We start from the raw sequence: 12,458 nt of genomic DNA on the forward strand, positions 1-12,458 counted from the left end.
CCTCTCGAGTAGCTGGAATGACAGGCATGCGACACCATGTCTGGCTATTTGTAGAGACACTGTCTTGCCATGTTACCCAGGCTGGTCTTGAACTCCGGGACTCAAGTGATCCTCCTGCCTTGGTCTCCCAAAGTCCCGCAATTACGGGTGTTTGTGCCCGGCCACAGGTGCTATTTGTATCCCCATTTTATGGAGGAGGAGAATGAACTTAAGAAAGAGTAAGAAATTTGCCCAAGGCTACAAAGCTAGTAGTTGGAAAGAGGCTGGGATTTAAATCTGCAGCCGTAACCAGGATGTCCTGCTGCCTCTCATAAAAGCCCGCCCAGGTCCCACTTTCCTGAGTCAGACTGTCATCCCCACCCCTGCCCAGCCTGCTCAAGAAGAGGGCTGCCTGTGAGAGGCATGCCCAGGCCACTGGGGGTTCCCTTACCATTTGTCGGTGTTGTTGATGAGAGTGGAGACCTGCTCAAGGTATTCCTTGTCATAGACCACAATAGGCTCGGATTCGTTGATCTCCACGGGGTAGAAGATGGTGTTGAGAAAAGGTAACCAGTTGATGGCGGGTGCCAAGGTCTGCAAGGGAAAAGGACAATGTGACCCTGTGGGGCTGCTTCTCCTCATAGCCCAGGTCTCCAGGACGGGCTTCTACAGGAAACAAAGGAAAGAGCTTGGGCTTGGCGCCATCTGACAGTGCACTGGGCAGAGAGTCAAGCAGAGCCTGGAGGACTTTTGTCAGAGATGCTGTAGGTAGAATTCTAAGGAGTCCAACACCAAAATTTAACTCGAAATGCAACGAGGATGGAATGAGAAGATGCAGCAGCTACCGCTACCATTCAGCAAGCGTCTCCTGTGTGCCAGGAGCCGTGGCAAATGATTCATGCATACGATTCCAACCGGTCCTCGCGAGAGTCCAAGCAGTAGGCACTATTATCCCTGCTTCATGGATGAAGAGACTGAGCTTCAGACAGGCCTGAAACAGTTGAGCATGTAGAATCTGCAGCCAAACTGCCTGGGCTCATCTTCTAGCTCTCTTCCTTGCTAGCTGTATAACCCTGGGTAAGTTAATGAACGCTTCTGGGCCTCAGGATCTTGTCTGAAAAGTGGGGATCACCACAATAACAGAATCCACTTCACTGAGGCATTTGTGAGGACTGAACAAGCTTATGCTGTCTGTTCTATTCAACATGGGCTTCTGTAACATCAGTGAGCTTCCACATGATTGGTAAATTCAGGATGACAGCAGGATAACGTGTGAGCTGCATTGGTCTGAAGGTGATGTTTCTCAGGCATGGGATTGGGAAGGGTTGAACGCCAACCTTCAGCAAGAAAGGAAAAGCCCTCAGCTCAGCTGATGCACACAGCAGGCTGGTCAGCTCTACCTTTTCTTTTTTTTTTTGAGACAGTCTCACTCTGTCACCCAGGCTGGAGTGCAGTGGCATGATCTCGGCTCACTGCAAGCTCCGCCTCCCGGGTTCACGCCATTCTCCTACCTCAGCTTCCTGAGTAGCTGGGACTACAGGCGCCCCCCACCATGCCCAGCTAATTTTTTATATTTTTAGTAGAGATGGGGTTTCACCGTGTTAGCCAGGATGATCTCAATCTCCTCACCTTGTGATCTGCCCATCTCAGCCTCCCAAATTGCTGGGATTACAGGTGTGAGTCACTGCGCCCAGCCTACTTTTTTTTTTTTTTTTTTTTGAGACGGAGTCTCTCTCTTTCGCCAGGCTGGAGTGCTGTGGTGCCATCTCGGCTCACTGTAACCTCTGCCTCCAGGGTTCAAATGATTCTCCTGTTTCAGCTTCCTGAGTAGCTGGAATTACAACAGGCACCCACCACCATGCCTGCTTAATTTTTGTATTTTTAGTAGAGACAGGGTTTTGCCATCTTGGCCAGGCTGGTCTTGAACTACTGACCTCAAGTGACCTGCCTGCCTTAGCCTCCCAAAGTGCTGGGATTACAGGCATGAGCCACCGTGCCCAGCCTGGTCCGCTCTTTTAAGATGACTGAAAATAAGCCCTTGCGCCTGGGGCTTCCTCTCCTCACAGAAGCTCCTTCCAGACCTGTAACTCTCAGCCTCCAGCAGGTTGCACTTTCTCTGTGACCCTAAAGGCGCTTGCTCAGAGCTCCCTGTCTTTTTTTTTTTGAGACGGAGTCTCACTCTGACACCCAGGCTGGAACGCAGTGGCATAATCTCAGCTCACCGCAACCTCTGCCTCCTGGGTTCAAGTGATTCTCCTGCCTCAGCCTCCTGAGTAGCTGGGATTACAGGCACGTGCCACCATGCCTGGCTAATTTTTGTAGTTTTAGTAGAGACGGGGTTTCACCATGTTGGTCAGGCTGGTCTCGAACTCCTGACTTCAGGATCCACTTGCCTTGGCCTTCCAAAGTGCTGGGATTACCAGCACTTTGAGCCACTGTGCTAGGCCAGAGCTCCCTGTCTTATCTGCAGGGTCTTGGTGTCCACAGCTAGCACTTCCCAGCTGGCACTTTCCCCAAGGCAGCCTCCAGCCATGCTGAGGTACTCCTTAAGGTTCCAATTATTGTTTTGTTAGGATTCTGGTTACAAAGTTGCACAACTTAAAAAAAAAAGATTGTGGTACACTTTGGAAGGCGGAGGCCAGTAGATCACCTGAAGTCAGGAGTTTGAGACCAGCCTGGACAACATGGTGAAACCCTGTCTCTACCAAAACCACAAACATTAGCCAGCCGTGATGGTACATGCCTGTAGTCCCAGCTACTCGGGAGGCTGAGGCAGGAGAATCGCTTGAACCCAGGAGGCGGAGGTTGCAGTGAGCCCAGATCACGCCACTGCACTCCAGCCTGGGCAACAGAGTGAGACTCCGTCTCAAAAAAAAAAAATTGTGTTAAAACACATATAACATAAAATTCACCATCTTCACCATGTTTAAGAGCACAGTTCAAGACCAGATGCATTGGTTCATGCCTGTAACCTCAGCACTTTGGGAGACTGAGGTGGGCAGATCGCTTGAGCCCAGGAGTTCAAGACCAGCATGGACAACATGGCAAGACCCCATCTTTACAAAAAAAAAAATTAAAAATCAGCTAGGCATGGGGGCCTGTGCCTGCAGTCCCAGGTGGGAGAATTGCTTGAGCCTGGGAGGTCGAGGCTGCAGTGAGCTGAAATCATACCACTACACTTCAGCCTGGTTGACAGAATGAAACCCTGCCTCAGAAAAAAAAAAAAAAAAAAAAAAAAAAAAAAAGCACAGTTCAGGGGCATTGAGTCCATTCACACTGCTGTGCTACCATCACCACCACTATCCAGCCACGGACTGTTTTTTTTTATTATTATTATTTATTTTGTTTTGAGACAGAATCTTGCTCTGTTGCCCATGCTGGAGTGCAGTGGTGCAATCTCAGCTCACTGCAACCTCTGCCTCCCGGGTTCAAGCGATTCTCCTGTCCCAGCCTCCCAAGTAGCTGGGACTACAGGCACACGCCACCACCCTTGGCTAATTTTTTTCTTTAATTTTATTTTTAGTAGAGATGGGGTTTCACCATATTGTTCTCAGGCTGGTCTCAAACTCCTGAACTCTGGTGATCCACCTGTCTGGGCCTCCCAAAGTGAGGGGATTACAGGCGTGAGCCACCACGTCTGGCCCCACAGATTTCATCTTGCAAATGTGAGACTCTACCCATTAGGCAATAACTTCCCACTGGCTCCAAACCCCACCCCTGGAAACTACCATTCTACTTTCTGTCTCTATGAACTTGCCTACTCTAGGTACCTCACAGAAGTAGAATCAGGCAGCATTTGTCCTTTTGTGATTGGCTTATTTCGCTTAGCACAATATCCTCAAGTAAAGTTGCCTAACTTTTGTTCTGCTCTTGTTCTATTTTCTCCACCTGTACTGCTATTTCTAGTGTATGATTTTACAGAACACAAGGAACTACATATACTGCTATAGCAAAAATGCCTGTACATGTCAATCACTTAGAAGGGTATGTCTGGCATTTGGCAAGCAATCCATCAATGTTGGCCATTACTCTTTGCTCAGGGTCTCCCATGTATGTTCCTTGGCCTGTCCAATTCCAAATTCTCTTTTATTTTCTTGAAAAAGGACAAAATGCAAGACAAAGGAGGTGAGAGAGGTTCCACATATGGCCTTCATGCGGAAAAATCAATCAATAAAGTAAAATTGATCTGCAACTTAAGACCAGTCTATAGCCCATTGGTAAATACCGATGACACCCCCTGTGAGAGAGGTAGCCATAAACCCCCACTTAACAGATGCTGAATTTGCAGATGGGGTAAGGTGACTGTCCTGAGGTCACATAGTTAACTAGCCACTGTGGAGGTCTAAAACCCAGGTTCACTCATCTCTTTGGGTTTAAAAGGGCAACTCAGTTCCTGGGGAACAAGGACCTCAAAGGACAGGTGAATTTGTGAGGAAGGCAGGTCCTGAAGGCAGTGGTGTGCTGGTAACGCAGTTAATAACTGCACCAGGCGTGGTGGCTCATGCCTGTAATCCCAGCACTTTCAGTGGCCGAGGCAGGAGAATCACCTGAGGCCAGGAGTTCAAGACCAGCCTGGCCAGCATGGTGAAACCCAGTCTCTACTAAAAATATAAAAAAATTAGCCACCAGGTGTGGGGGTGCACACCTGTAATCCCAGCTACTTGGGAGGCTGAGGCATGAGAATTACTTGAGCCTGGGAGGCAGAGGTTGCAGTGAGCCAACATCACTCCACTGCACTCCAGCCTGGGCAACAGGGCGAAGCTCTGTCTCAAAACAAAAACAAAAACAAAACAGTTAACAACTGGCTCTCAGTTTCTGGGTAACTCTTCCCCCCATGGCTGATGGTAAAATACCTGCGGAGCTGGGAAGAAAATACCTGCGGTGCAGTGGACTTGGGGGCCGGGGGTCCCGGTGCATCCCTGCCTGCCTGGCAGCTAGGTGAGCTGGGAAGAGCCCTGGGCTAAGAATGAACAGACCTGGATCAGCGTCCCCAGGAGGCACCAGCTCTGGGACCTCCAGCCTTTTTCCATTCTTTCTCTAAAATGCAGACAACAGCCTCCCCTCCCAGAGCTGATGGATCTGTGCCTCTTGTACCTGCTTGCCCAATAACCCTGAGTTTCTTTTCTTTCTACCTTGTCCTGTCTGCCGTCCTCCTGGCAGGAGGCCCTTAGGCAGGTAACCTCTGAGGCTAATCTTTAACATTTCTATGACTACAAAAATTGGAGCTGTGCTTGTGAGATCTTCAAACAGGGCTCCACCATTAGAACCACCTGACTGCATGACCTGCTGGCAAAGTCCTTGGGAAAATCGACAAGTTTACAAACTGTCAGTGTTTACACAGTGAACGAGAGCTTCATAAACTGCAGACAACTGGAACTCTCTGATCAAGGTACAGATATAAGATGGTGAGAAATCCCCGTGTACTCCTCAACACAACCCTGGCCCTTTAGGGAATGCAGGTGTTCTGTGCAGGGAAGTTCCCATGACTGTGAGATAAGATGTGTTGACTACCAGGATTTTCACATTTTCCATCCTGACTGCTTTAGCGAACTCCTATCTTAAACACATGTGCCTAGCTCCATCTCCATGGAGATGGCTTTTTTAACCGACTAGGACATTCTACTTGTGACTCACACCCTCTGGGGCACACCAATGAGCTCCATTTTCCACACCTGCAGCCAAGGAGTACTGTGGGTCACAAACCAACCAAATCAAATAGGTTTGAAACTGGGAGAGAAGAATGCTTCTCAGCTTCATCTCAGTGGGAGAAACGGGTAGAAAATGCGGCTCAGGCCCAAACAGCCTTTGGCGTGAGGGTCCTAGAAAGGAAGGGGAAGGTCCTCAGGCCCCCAGAAGTAATGGAAGTGTCTGATTCACAGCTCTGAGTTCAGATTCTGCTGGGGACTAGCCTGGAACCATTCTGTACCCCAGTAGGGCTAGCCTAGAACCACACTGTGAAGCCTGGCGTGCTTTACCCTAAGTTACCTGGAGTATGGGAAGAAAACCACATTTCCAGACACCAGGGAACAAGACATTCTCTGTCCCAGAGTAGAATGAATCAAATTGATTTAGTGCTGGGGACCTGAGTGACATTGCTAATAACAAAGGAATAATAACAATAATAATGAATATAACGTGTTATACTTGTACTGGGCTGTGCAAATGAGTTTACTGAATGAAATCTCATCCTTTGCCTCAACTTATTCTCCCACAACCCTGTGGCAGGCCAGGAAGAGATTCTTACTTAGAACACACGCTTCAGGGGGCCAGGACTTCTTTATTTTTTATTTTATTTCTTTGAGACAGAGTCTCACTCTGTCACCCAGGCTAGAGTACAGTGGTGTGATCCTGGCTCAATGCAACCTCCACCTTCCGGGTTCAAGTGATTCTTCTGCCTCAACCTCCGAGTAGCTGGGACTACTGGTGCACACGGCCACACCTGGCTAATTTTTGTATTTTTAGTAGAGACGAGGTGTTACCATATTAGTCAGGCTGGTCTTGAACTCCTGACCTCAGGTGATCCACCTGCCTCGGACTCCCAAAGTGCTGGGATTACAGGCCTGAGCCACCATGCCCGGCCAGGGCGTCTTTAAATGTCAGACATAATTTTAAACATATGTATATATGCCCATTTTTTCTGGGAGACAGTCCATGGTTTTTTATCTGTTCTCAAAGGACTCCGTGACTTAAAGTTAAGAACCACAGGCCGGGTGCGGTGGCTCATGCCTGTAATCCCCGTACTTTGGGAGGCCAAGGCGAGAGGATCATGAGGTCAGGAGTTCGAGACCAGTCTGACCAACATGGTGAAACCCCGTCTCTACTAAAAATACAAAAATTAGCCGGGCGCGGTGGTGCCTGCCTGTAATTCCAGCTACTCGGGAGGCTGAGACAGGAGAATGGCTTGAACTCAGAAGGCAGAGGTTGCAGTGAGCTGAGATCATGCCACTGCACTCCATCCTGGGCGACAAAGCGAGACTTTGTCTCAAAAAAAAAGAAAAAAAAAAAGAACCACAGTCCCTTGTGAGGATAAGGGCTATGTCTCATTTGTGTTCTGGCACACAGCAGGGGTGAGTGGATGAGCCAAGCCCATTTTACAAGGAAGGCAGCCAAATTCACATTAGAATTTAATCAGAAATATCTGTAAAAACATAAGGAGAGAAACCATATATTTCCTAAAGATCTTAATTGAACTTTGGGTACTTAGAACACAGAGGCTGTTTGGCCAGGCGTGGTGGTTCATGCCTATACTCCAGCACTTACAGCTCCAAGGGGCTTACAGTCCTCTGAATCTAAGCCCAGGGCTTGTGTACTGCAAGCTGCTGTGTCTGCTAAACTCCCCCACCTTGGCAGCTGTGCAACTGGGAGGGAAAAAAGGTCTTTCTTCCTTTGCTTGGAAGAAGGGAGCAGAAGCAATGGTGATAGGAAGCCTGGGGGGAACCTGGTGGTCATGCTGGGCTGATGTGTTCAGGGCTCCTGTGCCTTCTCCGCTATTCCTGGCACAGACAGTTGGCATCATGGCCACAGTAGGGGGCTGAGGCATTGGGGGGCCCCTCAGGCTGAGAACCGGGCTGGAACAAACCAAATTATAATGCACAAACAACATCACCCTCAGCCTCCTGGCTTCAGAGCAGGAAAATAATGCCAGATGGTATCTAACAGCAGCTGCTGATCTCCATCCGGGCCCATGCAGCACCACTCAGCCTCAGGCCAGTTTCTCTGGGAGCTGAAGGGCAGTCAGCACCAGCAGGAGGCCAGGCTCCCCTGACCCTCATTGCAGGCCCTAGCATGGCTTGCACCTCCGCCTGGGACACCCAGTGGCCTGGAAATGCTCACCCATCATTAGACTCGCCTTCCCTGACTTCCCACCCTTGGCTCCCACGGCCCGCTGCTTTTGCCCAAAGCACTCAGCAATGAGACGGGGTTGTTTCTAGCTGGTGTCCCCCACTAGCCTAGACGGGGTTGTTTCTAGCTGGCCGTCCCAAGGCGGCCCCATATACACCTGTCAGATGGAGGAGGGAAAAGGGCAGGGACCTAGTGTTCTTCCTGAAAGTAGAAGGAACGGACAGGTTGAATTTGGCTGGTCAGAAGGTAAGGAAGGAGGGAGAAGACACTCTGGGGGAGCCCCCACGCCAGCAGAGAAGCAAGACCTAGCCACGCATTCCTGGGTGATGTCAAGAAACAGGAAGATCAGTGGTGGCCACTCTGCTGATCCCTCTGCAATGCCAGCTGATGCTCTGGAAAGAAGGAACCAGCAACCTATTCCCTCCAGACCCTCAAGGACCAAGCAGCTGCCAGAGGGCAGCCTTTGGCAGAGGCTGAGCCCCTGGACGTCGGGCTTCTCCAGTGGACATCTGGCTTCTCCAATGGGTGACAGAAAGCATCGCAGATCTAACGCCCTGTTGTACAGTGAGCCAATCTGAGTCATTTGGCTGGCTCTTCTGCCACTTAGGAGCCTCTGGACCTTGATCTGGCTCAGGAAAGGGAAGAGTAATGACGGAATTCACACCACACATTTAGTAAGTGCTCACTGTAACCAGGTTCGAGGCTCTTGGTGCTGAAGAGACTGGAAAGGCGCTGTCAATGTAAGCTGGTGTGGTCATGACCCCGAGTCTCCCAGTAAACACTATTAACTACAGAGAAGCAACCTGGTGTTGGCCAGGCGCCTATTTTGGAGTCACTTACTAGCTGTGTGCCCTTCAGCAGGTAACTTGACCTCTCTGAGCATCAGTTTTCCCATCTGTGGACTGGGCATAACCATCATCCTTCCTTTGTCACGTAGTTTCAAGGACTAGATGAAATGAGTATAAAAGTCGCCAGCCCAGGGCCCTGACTGAAGCCTGGTGGCCACCCCAGCCTCCCTAGCAGCCAGTGCTCAAGTTACCTGCAGCTTGGCCGCCGTCACTTTGTGGTAGATGAGCTCCTCGTCGCGGCGCTTCTCCTGTGGGATGGTGATGTTGGCCAGTGCTGTCTCAAAGTCCAAGATCTGCTGCATCTGGGGCCGGATGGCCTCCTCGTCCCCACCGCCCAGCAGCTTCCCCAGCTGGACCATGTAGTTCAGATATCCGGTCAGCACCTGCAGGGCCCATACCCCAAACTGTCAGTGGCTGCCCCTCACTATCCACTGGACAAGGGTTGGGGGGGCTTGGCCAACTGAGTCCGGCACAGGGAGCCAGGGGACTGCATAGTGCCCCCAAGACACCCGTAGGGCCAGGTGTGGTGGCTCACACCTGTAATCCCGGCACTTTGGGAGGCTGAGGTGGGTGGATCACCTGAGGTCAGGAGTTTGAGACCAACCTGGCCAACATGGTGAAACCCCATCTCTACTAAAAATACAAAAATTAACTGGGCATAGTGGCGGGCGCCTATAATCCCAGCTACTCAGGAGGCTGAGGCAGAAGAATCGCTTGAACCCAGGAGGAGGAGGTTGCAGTGAGCCCAGATCATGCCACGGCACTCTAGCCTGGGCGGCAGAAACTTCGTCTCAAAAAAAAAAAAAAAGGAATAAAGACACCGTGGGAGACACAGCATTCAGAATGATCTTGGGATTGTGTCTCTCCGCTGCTTCCCTACAGCCTCCAGGAGAAAGCCCAAAGTCTTGGCTCATCTCACAGGTCCCCACCTGGGCTGGTCCCTGTCTTAAAGGGCTTGTCCTGGGGCTGTCTTTCCATTCTTAGAATGTACCTTTTCTGACCACTCTCCACCCGTGTTCCAGGATCTGAATTAGGTCCCCACAGTAGACTTTCTCAGCTCCCCTTTCCCTTAGTTAAATAATACCTGCCTCCCCGACCAAACCACAGGCCCCATGGGACGAAGGCTATGGTGGCCTTGTCTGCCACCATCTCCCCAGCATCAGGCACTCTGTGGGCAGCTTGGTCAAGTACATGCAGGCGGAAGAATGAAAGGACAGATGAGTGAGTTCCAGGCGAGATCGCCCCAAGAGCACCACAAGAGGCAGGCCAGGGCGAGGGAGAGCCGTGGGCTTCGGAGCACGTGGACCTGGATGTGAATCTCAGGCTCGTCATTTACTGGCTATGTGACCTTGAGCAGATCACTTAGCATCTCTGAGCCTGATTCCCTCTTCTGTAAAAGGCCAGACAAAACTAATTCCTGTTGGACAGATGAGGCAAATGAAGCTCAGGATCTGCAGGGTTAATGGGAGGGTCACAGGTGATGTACAAAGGTTATTGCTGCCTCTGCCTCTCTCTAGAGCCAGGACAAATGATACCTGTCTCTTGCCCCTTGTGTCCACAATGCCTGAGTGACAGCCAGCCTAGGGGTGTTCCTCCCCTGACAGGGTCTGCCTGTTTCACCCATCACGTCACTGACACCCCGGGCTCCCCTAGACACTGAGCAGGAAGGACCATCCTGGGAGGCGGGCTGGGGAGGGGAGAGGTACGCTTACCTTCTCGTTTTCAGTTTTGTTCAGGTAATAGTCTCTCGAGGGCAAACCCAGGCCAGACTGGTCCACCTGACGGGAGAAGCAAGCATGGGAAGGAATTCGTGTTGCAATGCGTGTCTCCACTGCATGGCCTCCTGCCCTGAGAATGGCTGGTACGTGGCAGCAGAGACCCAGCTCAGGCCCCTGCAGAAGCAGGACTGCTGGCTACAGTCACTGAGAAGCCCACTCAGGGACGGGATGACACATTCCTGCCTGTACACGCGGCCCCCCCGCCGCAGGGCTCCTGGGCTCCTCAGAAGGGCTGGACAGAGCCACCCTCCTTTTTTAAACACCTCCTCGCCTCGGCAAAGTGCCTCTACCTCCCCAACACTTTCCAAGTGGTTAAGAGTCACTCAAAAACTGTGTGATCTTGGCCAAGTTACTGAACCTTTCTGATTCTCAGGTTCCTTATCAGGAAAATAGAGAAAATAAAACCTAACCTTCAGAGCTGGAATGGGGATTGAAGAAGACAGTGCTGGTCAAGTGCCTGCCAAGCAGGACGGGAGGGTCCATTTCTGCTTGCTACTATCGGCGCCCATGGCCACATCTTGGCATACCTAGGACGGGTGTTACTGCAATCCATTTGATTTATAGGGTAACTGTAGCTGTGAGAGGTTGAGGCACTTGCCCATGGTCACCCAGTGAGTGAATGGTAGAGATGGGCTGGGAACTCAGTCTTTAGGATCCCCAGCCTGGGTTTCTTACTTCTGCATCGGAGGTTGGGGCAGACCAGTGTTGGAGCTCCCCTGGGCAGGCTGACCCTCTGTCTGGGGCATGCTCTGACAGGGAGACATGGATTCAAAACCATTCCAAGAAGAGTCACAAAGAGCAGACGCTAAGGAGGGGGAAACCAGGATGTGTGTTCAGCTGTGTCCAGGAGTTGACAATCGCCCTTGGGGTCCACGGAAAGTCATCAGCACCCGAAGGTTCACCTCTGTGCAGTGCCCATCTACGCAAAGCCAGCAGCCTGCAAAGATCTCACCAATGAGGCCGGGCGCGGTGGCTCACGCCTGTAATCCCAGCACTTTGGGAGGCTGAGGCGGGTGGATCATGAGGTCAGGAGATCCAGACCATCCTTGCTAACACAGTGAAACCCCGTCTCTACTAAAAAATACAAAAGAAATTAGCCCGGTGTGGTGGCGGGTGCCTGTAGTCCCAGCTACTCAGCTACTCAGAGGCTGAGGCAGGAGAATAGCATGAACTCAGGAGGCAGACCTTGCAGTGAGCAGAGATCATGCCACTGCACTCCAGCCTGGATGACAGAGCGAGACTGTCTCAAAAAAAAAAAAAAAAAAAAAAAAAGAGATCTCACCAATGGGGCCTCTGGAAATAACCCAGGCTCAGAAACTAGAAGACTGCCCTCCCACCCAGTGCAAGTCTCTCTCCTACGCCAGGGCCCACTAAACTCAAAACAGGAAGAGGTCGTGCTCACACCCCCGACCGCTGTGTTTCAAGCTAGCTCACCTGGATCACGTTGCTGTTGGAGTTCTTGGAATCGGCACTGACGTAGACAGAGAAGAAGGGTGAGGTGCGGTAGTGGGCAGTGACCACCTGCAGGGTGTCCTGGAAGTTGTCCTTGGCCCAGGGACCTGTGATGTTCCAGCCCCCAAGCTGTGGGGAGGGAGAGCAGGCAGGGAGGTGATGAGGTGGCGGGGACACCCAGATGTGAATTCTGGTTCTGCAGCTGACTTGCTCTGTGGCCCTGCAGCAGTCACCTGACCTTTCTGAGCCTCAAGAGCAAAGGAAAGGATTGGTCTTCACTGGGGGTTTCCGACCCATGGGCTGGAGACCCACGGATGGAGCAAAGGCTTATCCTAGACAAGCCAGGCATGAATCCAGCCGCTCCCTAGGTGGCTGGGATGAGAATGGGAAAGAGACTTTTCCTGGTTCACAGTTTATATTTTGGATAATGAATTGTGTGAATGTGATTATATCAAAACATAAATTCAACTGTGCCTCTGGGGAAAAAAAAAGGCTCCACATGTTTAAGAAGGTTGGTAAACTATGGTCTACTTTAGTCTCAAAGTTGGGGTTAAAAAAA

The 12,458-nt window shown here is 51.0% G+C and overlaps 1 protein-coding gene across 2 annotated transcripts in view; it reads right to left on the reverse strand.

The window, feature by feature from the left end:
• ECE1 (endothelin converting enzyme 1) overlaps nucleotides 1-12,458 on the reverse strand; it is a 132,494-nt gene that overhangs the window by 32,301 nt on the left and 87,735 nt on the right. For both annotated transcript variants that reach the window (XM_050790779.1, XM_050790768.1), the window contains exons 6-9: nucleotides 11,882-12,028; nucleotides 10,382-10,447; nucleotides 8,861-9,052; nucleotides 431-573 (exon numbers count right to left, since the gene is read on the reverse strand). In XM_050790779.1, the coding sequence (XP_050646736.1) occupies nucleotides 431-573; nucleotides 8,861-9,052; nucleotides 10,382-10,447; nucleotides 11,882-12,028 (548 nt within the window). The remainder of the gene's footprint in view (nucleotides 1-430; nucleotides 574-8,860; nucleotides 9,053-10,381; nucleotides 10,448-11,881; nucleotides 12,029-12,458) is intronic.

The sequence above is a fragment of the Macaca thibetana genome, chromosome 1 (assembly GCF_024542745.1).
Source record: "Macaca thibetana thibetana isolate TM-01 chromosome 1, ASM2454274v1, whole genome shotgun sequence".
Lineage (NCBI taxonomy): Eukaryota > Metazoa > Chordata > Mammalia > Primates > Cercopithecidae > Macaca > Macaca thibetana.